The sequence below is a fragment of the Dunckerocampus dactyliophorus genome, chromosome 4, assembly GCF_027744805.1.
Source record: "Dunckerocampus dactyliophorus isolate RoL2022-P2 chromosome 4, RoL_Ddac_1.1, whole genome shotgun sequence".
Lineage (NCBI taxonomy): Eukaryota > Metazoa > Chordata > Actinopteri > Syngnathiformes > Syngnathidae > Dunckerocampus > Dunckerocampus dactyliophorus.
Window position 1 is genome coordinate 17,466,010 of NC_072822.1, and position 12,573 is coordinate 17,478,582.

The following is a 12,573-nucleotide window of genomic DNA, read 5'->3' on the forward strand; positions in this document are numbered from 1 at the left end:
TTCTGTCATTCACACAGAAGTTGATGAGGGCAATTAATGTTCAAAACTGTTGCTAAAACAACACTTGTTCGATTTTTCATAGGTTCCAAGGATCCCTACTTCGATGAGAGGTTGTATTATTCGTCGCTGCTGTTCGGATTAGTGATTTCTCAAGTGAACACTCTGGTGAGTAAAACTGAATTAGCCTACTTAGCTTGGCATGCTAGTGAAGCTATCACGGCTGATGGCTTACTTTATGGTGTCATATGTGTCACCAGCTTCTGTGAAAAGAAATAAAAACAATCGGAGGCATATTGAATATATTGTGCATTTTACATTTTGCAGCGAAATCATTATTTTGTCAACATTACCGTGTTTAACACGCTATTGCTATGTCTAAGCACTTGCAATAAAGCTAAGGCAGCCATTTTAGGTTCATACTGTATATGCACTTGTGTATTGCTGTTTCAGGGTATTGAGCAGCTATGTTGCCATTGTCATTTAATTTGTAATTTGTGAAAAATTATACTGTACGGTTATTGAGTAGATATATTGAGGTACCAGAAAAAAGATTTTATGTTCAGGTTGTTTTTTTAACATAAGGTACTTACTGAGCATTGTAAACAAATATTCAATTTGTACCACATTTGTTGAAGAGTTTGTCTGAATCCAACTTATCCTTGAGCGAAACTTTTGATCGGCCCAGATTTGAGAGTGTGACTTTTTTATACCAGACCGTACAGTAACAAATGTCCGCACACGGTGTATTTATGGCAGATTAATGGTTAGGGGTAGGGATGTCCCGATCCTATCGTCAGGATCGAGATCGGCTGCCGATCTGCTGTATTTTGAAGATCGCGTAATATCTGCTTCCGCCACGAGATCTGGCCGATCCGGTTGCCATATAACGTTCGTAACTCTGGGCTACACTCCCAACATGCTAGGTGCGGTAATGTGCCTCAGAGGTGGTTGCCACTCGAGTCCTGCCACCCGCAAGAAGACAACGCAACACCACCATGCAGACATGTCCGAGGTGTACCGTGGTGAAGTTGGTTTCACGTTGGATGTCGTATATTCAGCTCCGTAGTTACAGCGGTAGTTCCCCCTTAATGTGCCCGGACTGCTGTGTCATGGTGCGGGTAGCTCGCACGCAGTGGCGGAGCTACATGGTGGCCATGGCCACTCTTGGCCACCTTTCGGCCACCCCACTGGCCATCTAGACATTTCAGGTATCAACTTATTGCCACAACTATGTGAGTAATGGCCTCACTTTGGCCACCTTAATGAAAAAACCTCTGGCTCCGCCATTGCTCACATGTGCTGCTTTAACCACTGGTTGTTTAAGATAGGGACTGTCAATAAATTACTACTGCGCTGAAGAGAGTTTGTTAAAAAAAAAAATCATGTATTTCTAATCACACCACAAATTGATCTATAACCATGTCAAATGATTAGGGTAAGTATTTTGCATGCACATTTTTTTCCAAGTTTAGCTTTTATTCGATTGACTTCTGGCCACACGGTGGTCTAGTGGTTAGCATGTTGGCCAAGACAGTAACAGTCTGGAGATCGGGTTTGATTCTCCCTTGGGCATTTCTGGGTGGAGTTTGCATGTTCTCCCCATGCGTGCGTGGGTTTTCTCCGGGTACTCCAGTTTCCTCCCACATTCCAAAAACATGCATGCTAGGTTAATTGGCAACTCTAAATTGTCCACATAGGAATGAATGAGTGAGTGTGAATGGTTGTTTGTCTATATGTGCCCTGCGATTGGCTGGCGACCAGTCCAGGGTCTGTCGCCTGAAGTCAGCTGGGATAGGCTCCAGCATAACCCCGCGACCCTAAAAGAGGAAAAGCGGTATAGAAGATGGATGGATTGACTTTTATCAAATCTTTTATTGGATTAGGGAACTAACTCATGGCATTTTTTTATAAAAGGCAAACAATATTGTTTGTCATGCTGTTTAACAAATACGTAAATTCAGCAATACTTTGGTTCCATTTTTTTAATGCTGTGAAGAGCTATTTTCATTACCAGATTAAATTCCACAAATTTATGTTTGTAACAAAAGCTTATTATTAAAAAAAAAAAAAAAGGATCGGTGCTGGCTCGGGTCGGATTTGCAAGACTATAAAAAATCGTATTGGATCGGAAGCCAAAAAACGTGGTTTGGGACATCCCTAGTTAGTGGACTTTATTAGACCGACTTGATGAGAGCAGACACGTTGGCAGGGGGAGATGCGATGTGGGATCAGTCTTTATGGTGATTATCTCAAGGCTCAAGGTAAAGTATAATGGGTGAGTTGTATGCATGCTTGCTAGATGTAAAGTTTTGGCATTACCTTTAAACGGCTCAGTCAAAGTCAAACCAAATATCTGCTGAACGTATAGCAGAATGTGTAGCATTTCTGTGTAGAAGAAAGCTGTGTACTCATCAATATACAGTACCATAGAGCAATACAAATGCATAGCCGCAGCCGCGTTTATATAATAGAGACACATGTCCTGATCGAGCAAACTGATTAGTTCATTGCAGACTGATATGCCCTGAAATTTGCTGGGGAAGTAGTAAGCAAGATCAAACTAAACTGTGTAAAAGTAAGACACTTTTCCTGTCTCAGTAACTTTTCACCAGAACATCAAATCGATATGTTCTTGAGAGTTTGACGTTAACACATCATTCATGTAAATTACCGTAAATCCCTGTGTATACTATTTTCTTAAACTTTGAACCCTGCATCTTATGCACCGCTGCTGCTAATACACTCCTGATCAAAATCTTAAGACCAGTTGAAAAATTACTCGAATTTGCATTTTGCACATTTGGATCTTAATTAGGTTTTAAGTAGAGCTACAATATGCAAAAACAGGAAAGGGGAGTGAGACAAAAAGCATTTTGAAAAAGTAATTTATTGAAAAAAAACAATTCAGCTGTTTATCAGCTGATGAAAAGTTTAAGACCACAGGCTATAAAAGCCAAAATCTGCTCAAAATGTTCATTTTCTGTCAGGCATTCACACTGTCATGCCCTCCTGATGGCTAAAGCTAAGAAGCTTTCTCTTTTTGAACGTGGTCGGATTGTCGAGCTGCGTAAAGCGTGCCATTGCTGCTGAGGTTGGGCGCAATAAGACAGTCATTCTACATTTTTTGAAAGATCCTGAGCATTATGGGACAAAAAAGTCAAGTCGTAGACCCAAAAAAATCACACCTGCGCTGAGCCTGAGGATCTGATTGGCTGTCCATCAAGACACAGGGCGGTCTTCAACCCAAATTATGGCCCTCACTGGTGCCGACTGCAGCACAATAACCATCAGACAGCATCTGTGGGAAAAGGGTTGAAAAAACAAAAGACTAATTGAAAGACCTTGTCTCCTTCAAAGCCACAAAACTGCCCGTTTAGACTTTGCCAGGGAGCATCAAACATGGGACATTGAAAGGTGGAAAAAAGTTTTATTCTCTGATGAGAAAAAATGTAACCTTGATGTCCAGATGGCTTCCAACGTTACTAGCATGACAAGGAGATCCGACCTGAGATGTTTTCTACCCGGCACAGCGGAGGGGGTCCATCATGGTCTGGGTTGCTTCCTCGTCTGTGTGGTAACAGCTGGGTTTTTCAACAGGACAACGCTGCAGTTCACAATGCTCGCGTGACCAAGGACTTCTTCCGGGAGAATAACATCACTCTTTTAGACCATCCTACATGTTCCCCTGATTTAAATGCCACGGAGAACATTTGGGGATGGATGGCAAGGGACGTTTATAAAAATGGCCATCAGTTCCAGACAGTTGATGTCCTTCGTGAAGCCATCTTCACCACTTGGAGCAATGGAACAAGAACAAGAAGATTAACAAGCACGGTGGAGCTACTCATTACTGAGTGCTACTGAGAACATTTTTTGTTCTGGTTTGGAGAGTTTTTTGTTATTTTTGGAGCGATGGTCTTAAACTTTTGATCAGCTGATAAACAGCCTATTTCAGTTTATCGAGGAAAAGGCTTCTTGAGACGTCATCTGTACTTCTGTGAAGAATGTGTCGGACGTTTCGCTCCTCATCCGAAGAGCTTCGTCAGCGAACTAATAAGTGCTGGTAGCCTAGGCCTTAAATACAGTAAGAGTGGGCGGAATTGGTGTGCCAACACCCTCCTCCTATTGGTTCGTTACACTAAGCCTGGGCGGAGTAGTGGTATAATCCTATCCTGTTATTAACACCTCCGATAAAAGGGAAGTGTCGCTCCCTGAATAGGGTATGAACGACTCTGATACTGGCTTGTTAGCATCTATTGTTCTGGCTCGGCCCTGCCTTCACCTCATTTGCAAGACTAAGAGCTGTGGGTTTTGGTCTCAGTAACCTGCTGAACACAGGGTCCAAATTAAACCTCAAACCACCATTCCGATTCAATGATGGGTTCTGTTGTTTGACAAAAATAGCTTCCTTTACTCCTCTTTCAAACCATCTTTTATCGGAGGTGTTAATAACAGGATAGGATTATACCACTACTCCGCCCAGGCTTAGTGTAACGAACCAATAGGAGGAGGGTGTTGGCACACCAATTCCGCCCACTCTTACTGTATTTAAGGCCTAGGCTACCAGCACTTATTAGTTCGCTGACGAAGCTCTTCGGATGAGGAGCGAAACGTCCGACACATTCTTCACAGAAGTACAGATGACGTCTCAAGAAGCCTTTTCCTCGATGGACAACTCCTGTACGACTGAGAGCCTACACAGACGTATTTCAGTTTAATTGTTGTTTTCAATAAATTTCTTTTTCAAAGTGCTTTTTGTCTCACTCCCCCTTCTTGCTTTTGCATATTGTAGCTCTACTTAAAACCTCATTAAGATCCAAATGTGCAAAATGCAAATTCTAGCAATTTTTCAACTGGTCTTAAGATTTTGATCAGGAGTGTATGCGGTTAAATTCTAATCTCGTGACATCTCCTTTACTTCAGAACTACTACTAATTGTTTCCCTAAATTCTGATGTGTAAGCCGCTACTTTTTTCTCAAACTTTGAACCCTGTGTTTTATACACTGGTGCAGCTAATGTGACTAAAAACTACATTTCCCATGGTGCTTGGTGTGGTCATGTTCTAATCTTGTGACATCTCTTATACTTCAGAACTACTACTAACTACTACTGCTTCAGGTTTATCCACAGATTATCTTGTAACTATTAGTGGTCCCAGTGGCTGTGCTAGAATCCACTTTATTTGACCAGGAATGTAGCTTAACAAGACCAATCTAGTTGGTGAAGCAAAAGTGTTCTTATTACCAAATGAGTCAGTCCCAGTGATGATTAATTTAAGGACATTTCCCAGGAGTTTGATATTGTGATGAATGTTTTGCCACAGAACTGTCAGTGTTTGGGTTTGTCTGTGTCATACTTAAACATATGCCTGTGTGATTTGTGTTGTGGAATTTCAAGCTAAAGGCAAAGATCACCAAAGTAAATGTATTAGTATGCTGCAGTATGAGAATCTGCTATCGTACCAGGGGATTTTGGCAGGAGGGTAGACAAAACACTCAGAGGGAGACGTACATTTGGACAGGATGCAGTAGGTGATAATTAGTGTATGGGAGGGGTTGCTCAAAGACAGCCCTCTCTTTCCGACAAGCAGCCATAAAATTCTGATTGGGTTCCCTGTGGAGAACCTTTAGTTCTATTTGGGATTGTTTTACATTTAATTCTGAAACAGTCAAAACAAACAACAAAAGCAAAACAAAAAAGCATTGTTGATACAAGTAGTCAAAATACTGCTCTTTCTCTATACTGTATGTCCTGTAGCACGTATTCTGGTGCGTGTATGTGTGTAGAAACCAAGTGTGAGGTATAGTGAGCCAGGCAAAAGAGATGTTAAAGGATTTGTTTGTTTTTTTTACCTGCGTCAGCAGCATTGTTGGGAGGAGGGGGGCAACTGAAGGGAGAGAAAGAGGGCGAGGTACCAGTAAACACGTGCCGATCCATCAGCACCTCTTTTAATGCTGCTGCACAAATATCCATGCATCGAGCACAAGATGTGGGAATCCAACACAGTATACTGGGCTACCCTACATTAAAACAAACTGAGGGCGGGAAATTTGAGGAACAGGAAGCCCAATTCTGCTGCCCTTAGTATAGATTATTCATACACAGTTTCAATAGACTATGAATGAAATAGCATCTCACTGCTCCCAGACCTTGCATACGCAAGCCCACTGCACCAACATCCTTGCACGGCTGTGCCAGTCCTGTCTGCTGCAGTGCTTCACCAGGAGAGCAGGAAGAGGGAGTACGACGAAGAGGAGAGTTAACGAGCAATGGCTGTTTTTTCCCCCTTCATGCATATTTTAGATTTCTTTTATTTCCTCTTGTATCCTTGTACAAGTGAATTATGCTGGGATTCGATGAGGGTTCCCTGTGCAGGGCACACGGCAGGAGCACAAGACAGTGAGAAATCAAATACCGGAAAATGAAACAAAATCAATGCAATGTGAGGAGGAAGAGCCACGGCTTTGATTTAAGGCTGCTCAAGCTATTCCTCAGCTGAGTGTCAGTTCATCCCCTTTTAATCTTAGTTGATGGGGTCGGTTGTATCAGAAAACACTGTGTAGAGAGGAGAAAGAGGGTGCAGCAAGGAAAGAACAGAAACAAAAAGAAGAAACCAACCCCTTAATATCAGATTTGCAGAGGGACACTCGAGGCGACGGCAAATGAGAGAAATTGAATGAGGGAAGTGTACGTTAACGATTGAGAGAGTGCTGTGCTGCAGTCGCATCCCACAGCAGACGGCAGAGGACTGCCGCTGTGTGTGTGTGACTGCACTGCTGAAGAGGAGGAGTAAGAGGCAGAGAGTGAGCACGTTCAGACTCTGCAGGACCATAGAGGAACACAGCAGTAGCGGCAGCAGCACTAGTGTTGGCACGCATCAGGTAAAGGTCCCTGCACCGTAAGATCTGGACAGGCTGACACCACCCAGACCCCCTCCAGCACCATGGCTCAAGCAGCCAAACACCTCCGCAAGAACAAGGATTTAGAAGCCCAGGCTGAACAGGAGCGCAAAGAGAAAGAAGAAGAAAAGGTCAAGAAGAGGAGCCGCTCGCGGGATAAAAAGCGCAAGGTACTGGCATTATTCATAGGTGGGGTAGGTTTGGGAGGGAGGGGGGTTAGGAAGATTGAGACGCCCCCTCCGTCTCTGTGTCATGCTAAATGAGTCTGGGGTGCCTGGGCACACATGGAAAGCCAGTCATGTTGTGTTTCCACTGTGTGTACACACATCCTCCCTGGCACACATGTATGTCATGTACATACAGATACGGGGAAACGTTCCACCACACTGCATGCTTTCTTAATGCTCCAGATCACTTTCTGTCCAGTTTATTGACTATGCTCTATCAAATATCTGGCAAGGAAGCACCGTGTCTCTGTCTCCGTCCCTCTTGAATCTTTTTCTTATTTTTTTTGTTTTCACTGCAGTGTTGTGAAATATGACATGAACACTAATCTTCAGAGTGGCCAGTTAACTGTCCGCTTTTTTATCCTTTCTGCTTTCTCTTTTTATTTGGCTTTGTAATGACCACTGTGGAATAACTGCAGCCTTCTGTCCCATGTAAAGCCAGAGCTCATTGTAAACAATAAATCACTGCTACATCACTCACTGACTGCAGTCGACATTGGGTTCCATTTTACACCTAAATAAAAAAGTGTCATCTGCAAACCGCGCTGTTTGTTAGAAATAGCTCCTCAGCAACCCTGTGAATTTGCGTAGTGCCAAGCTGGCTGTAAACCAATCTGGTGCTGATGCGGTGGAGACTGTTATGGCCAAACAGAGGACTTCCCCCCCCAGTCCTAGAAGGCTTTCTTGGGGATTCCATTTTTCATTTGGTAGGTATTTTGGAGCAAAAGCAGTCAGTCTGGCTTGTACTTCAAGACTGTCAGACACAGTATTCTCCCTTATGGCAACCTCAAATGAGCAGTGAGTGAATGAGTGTGAGAGCAAGTCGACTGCGTTGTTTGCACGTGTGTAATGAGTGTATGTCTGGAAAGATGAGATACAAGAAGGGAATGCCTGCAGCTCTGACAGTATGGATGAAGAAGGATGAGGTTTCCACAAAGGGTCCTAATGCATCTCAAGTCTGACTCATGTATATGTGTATTGTTTCAGAGGATCCCATATCAATTACGTAACCATGCAGCTTAAGTCTTTTAAATAATCTTCCTGACTCCCCCTCCCAATCATATTTTTTTAACACCAGCTTATGTTCACAGGTCTGTTAGCAAACCACTGTCACGCTTAGGAGTTTTCTTATATTTTTATACCAATTCAAATGTTCTTTTGTATCTCTCACCTTAAAAACTCCCTTTACTGTCCAGACATGGACAACTTTGTGTGTCTGTATCAAATGATCAGGAAAATGTTTTATTTAACCATCTGTGACTTTCATTACGATTAAGCCTTTCAAGCTCTGCACAAAGGCTGTGTTTTGAGCACTTTATATTGGAAATGTTTAAACCTTTTAATTTTTGATGGTTTGTATAGTCATATGCTGAGCAGTGGACTGCTTTTACTTTAACAGATGATTTAGCTTCTCTTGAAAAACAAGCACAGCAGCAAAGTCCTAGTGTTTGTGTCAGCACATTTTTCATATGTCTGCATTGTGTCCCTTTAGATGGCCCACCTTGCAATGAGGTAGTGTTTGTGCATGATTTATCTTTCTTGTTTACATGATAAATTAGCCTTAAAATAGATTGGATGTATTTTGCATCTGATTCAGGTTTTTTCCAGTGACACAGGGAAGATATGCTTGAACTTTATTTTCAAGCAGTCAAGTCATTTTTCATACACCTGTAGATAACTACAAATTAGATGGTATAACATGAACAGATTAAGCATCTTATTTAAAAAACTCAGGAAAGCATCAGTTGACGAAACTGCTTATCCTATGCGGTGCCATGGTACAATGTGGACTCATCAATCACTGGGCTACAAATCAGACAGCCAAACATTTACACTAAAATTCACACCTACAAGTAATTTAGAATGGGCTATTCAATCAACCATGGTCGATTCAACCAACAGTCATGGTTTTGGATCATGAACTATGCAAGCAGAGGACCACAGAGGGCCAGTTGAACCAAACACATTCTATTCAGCAAAACATTAAAGATAATTTATCTTGTGAACAAGCACTACAAGTTGTAATGGAGTAATTTTACTTGTGTTTTTATGACCATTTACAGACCATGATTCCTTTTGTTGCTTCAGTGTGTGGTGTTACTGGTTAGCCCCAGGGTGTTAAACAGATCCAATGGTTTCACTCAGTTTTGTCTAATAATGTCTCTCTGTTGTCCATTTTCTTTTGTTCACTTGAAGCACTGTGATTATATGGGTTTTCTTCATTTGTTGTTGTCATGGTGTTTGTTTATTTTTTCAGCAGATTTGTGGAAACAAAAAAACTGGCCTCAGTGGTATATGCATGTAGTCATTGTCTTGATTAGCCATTAGTGTGTGCATCTCTGCTTAGTAAAGCTGGTCTAATACTTACAAGGCAGAGAAATGCAATAAAAGATACTTGTGGCAGCAGAGTCCTGACCCATTAGCTGTGCTCGCGCTCAAGTAAGACTCATTAATGCAATAAGTCTGGTCAGTATGCACTATTGCTACTTTGCTGCTATAGACTGTTGAGCACTCAGGTGCTGGCTTCTGCAGCGCATCCCCATCAGGCATTTTCAAGGTGGAACTGGTCTGGCCTGAATAATCTCAGTTGCCAAACAACAGTAGTCCAAGATTATATCGTTATCATTGCTGACAGAAAGTCCTGCAGGAGTGAAAGTATTTTAGGTCTTTCTCTCCTTCTTTTCATGAACCTGAAGTAGACCCTTCTCAGAGGTACATTTCAATGTCTGAAAGAGTTTGGAATAGTAACACTGTCTAGGGCAGGGGTCACCAACGTTTTTTCTTGCGAGAGCTACTTTTAGAAAATGAAAATGGCCACGAGCTACTCATTTTTGTAGAAATGATTTTCATACCTTATTTCAACCCAAACAGATCAAATATGCTTATTTTACCAAAACATTCACAAAATGCTGGTATCCACAACTCACATTTTATGTTGCAGAATACTTTTCTTTCTAGTGTTCTCACATTATTAACTGAAAACCTGAATGAAAAGCAGGCTTGCGGGCACCTCATGTGGTCGTGGGGGGCTACCTGGTCCCAGCGGGCACAACGTTGGTGACCCCTGGTCTAGGGGTTGATGCAGTGGTGATGTGTGTGTCTAGGCGTGAATGTGTGTTTGGCTTTGTCCAGGTTTGGTACATTGAATTAGTGGCCCTGCAGTAGTGACTAAGTCCACCAGAGTGAGCACCTGTCGTCTGATCAGCTCTGCCCGCTTACCTACGGCCTTGTTATAACAAGTTAAAGTGAACATTTTGGAAATAATCAGTCTTTAGTTTGAACCTCCAGCAGCGAACATTTGTTTTTGGCTGCTTCAACACCTCATTTGTTAGTCAGTTTTATGGGCAAAGATGTGTAACACTAATTACCTCTGCAAAGTCAGCTGTATTTTTAACACAGCAGTCTGTCTGTGTGAACATTGTAAAGGCCACTGAGGACTTACCGTACTTTATTATTCTATTGTATATACTAAACAAGTGACTCATTAAGAGAATAACAAGAAAAAGGAAAGAATAATAATTTTTTATTAAAAATGCTGTTTTCAAATACTTATTTGTCTTATTTATTTATTTATTTTATTAATTGAAAAAAAAAAAGCGGTCTTACCTTTTATATAAGATTATATATATGGATATATAAACCCCCATTTTTGCTGTCAAATTAATCCATTCATTTAGCAGAGCATAAAAATATGTTTAATGTTTAAAGAAACTCTGGCTTTTCCACTACGGAAGAACGGCAGTGACAAGCACCTTCCAGCTCACGCACACACTCCCTCCCCTTCAGAATGAGGTGGAGTACTGCAGCCCCTCCGCGTATGACATTTCTGTGTATTTTATGGACTGATTAGCAAGAATAATGATGTCACACGTTAAAGACATTTCATATAAACATGTTTCTGCAACATTATATTATTGCCGACATGCTAACAAACAGAAACTGGCAGGTGCCTTTATCCAACTCAGTGCACTCACCGAGCGCACGAAGCTGAGAGGAGACACTTGCGGCAGCCTAATCTTAGGTTTCTCCCCTTTGTTTGATATGCAAATTCATCCATTTTTACTTAAGAAAATTTAAAAATAATATGAATCATAGAGGAAATGTTTATAAGAGAAATTTCTAATAAGGTTCAGTAGATACATTTTAGTATTTATTTTGTTATTAGTCTTTTTTTTTTTCTTCATTTTTCTGCCTGACCTGCCTCCCCTGACCGCAAGTCACTAAACTGTGCCAATTGTGTATTCCCATAACTTTATTGCTCCCTATTGGTTGTGCTACTTCCTGTGCAGTTATGTATAAAATTTGCTTGTGCTTACGTGGATTTTCCCCAGGTCCTCCAGCTTGCTCCCACATGCAAATAACGTATGTTGTGTGGTGAATTAGAGACTCTAAATTGCCCATATGTGGGAATGTGAGTGTTGATAGTTGTTTATGTCCTGTAGGGATCTAATGGTACGCCATAATCATGGTTTGGTACATACCTTGGTTTTAATGTCATGGTTTGGTTCATTTTTCAGTACAGTGAGGGAACAAAATGCAAAACATAAAACTCTGTAGCTTTTGTGTTAAATATTTTTTTCAAATGAAACATAAAGTACATGATGTTAGGTTATTCTCCAATAAATACAATTCTGAAATAAATACAAATATATAGATATAGCATACACAAATAGATATAGCATACACAAATTAGCTAGAACCGCCACTGGCCGGCACTGCTGTTTAGTGTATTTCAGTAAAGTTTTGAAAAAACACCGCTGGCTTTAGGATGCATCAGTACTGCAAGTGCCTCCCTTATGAAATTTCTGTTTATTTTATTGTCTGATTAGCAAGAATAATGATGTCACACTTAAAGACAATATACAGTAGAAGCTGTCCATAGTCATGGCGAATAATAAACATTTCTGCAACATTATTGGCGACATGCTGTCAAACACAAACTGGCAGGCGCCATGAGCCAACTCAGTGTGCACTCGGGAGTTATTCACACGGAAACATTTTCAGGTCAAAACGGCAATGTATTTAAGCCTCTCATCCGCACGGAAACAGTGTCCTGGGTGTCCTGAAACTGTATTTGGAAAACTGCTTTCAGAATGGGAAAATCTGAAAACGCTGCCAATAATTCTCGTCAGTCTTGATGAGCCTTGGAAAGCGGAAGACGATGGACTTATGTGTATGCGTTCTTTCTTCTTCGTGGCATCGGCTAATTTGCATATCATTCGTATATATGTAGGAAAAGAAAGCATAATCTCGTAGGAGAGACAAAAAACTAAAAACACCTTAATTACATTTAGAACTACAAATAAACTTGGTTCTTGGTTTGTTAATTTATAATTGGCCATCACTTCAGGTAAGTGACCATGTCTGAATGAGGCTTGAGTGTAATGAGTAGTAATTTAATTAAGCTTAAACATTTATGTTTAAGATCCTGCTCTGTAAAACAGGG

General features: G+C 41.2%; 1 protein-coding gene across 6 annotated transcripts in view; it reads left to right on the forward strand.

The window, feature by feature from the left end:
• ank1a (ankyrin 1, erythrocytic a) overlaps positions 1-12,573 on the forward strand; it is a 128,661-nt gene continuing 116,088 nt past the window's right edge. For 3 of the 6 annotated variants that reach the window (XM_054773286.1, XM_054773287.1, XM_054773288.1), the window contains exon 1: positions 5,855-7,070. In XM_054773286.1, the coding sequence (XP_054629261.1) occupies positions 6,945-7,070 (126 nt within the window). In that variant the 5' untranslated portion in view covers positions 5,855-6,944. Of the gene's footprint in view, positions 166-5,852; positions 7,071-12,573 lie in introns of those variants that run through there. The other 3 variants (XM_054773285.1, XM_054773291.1, XM_054773292.1) reach the window with 3 other exon arrangements.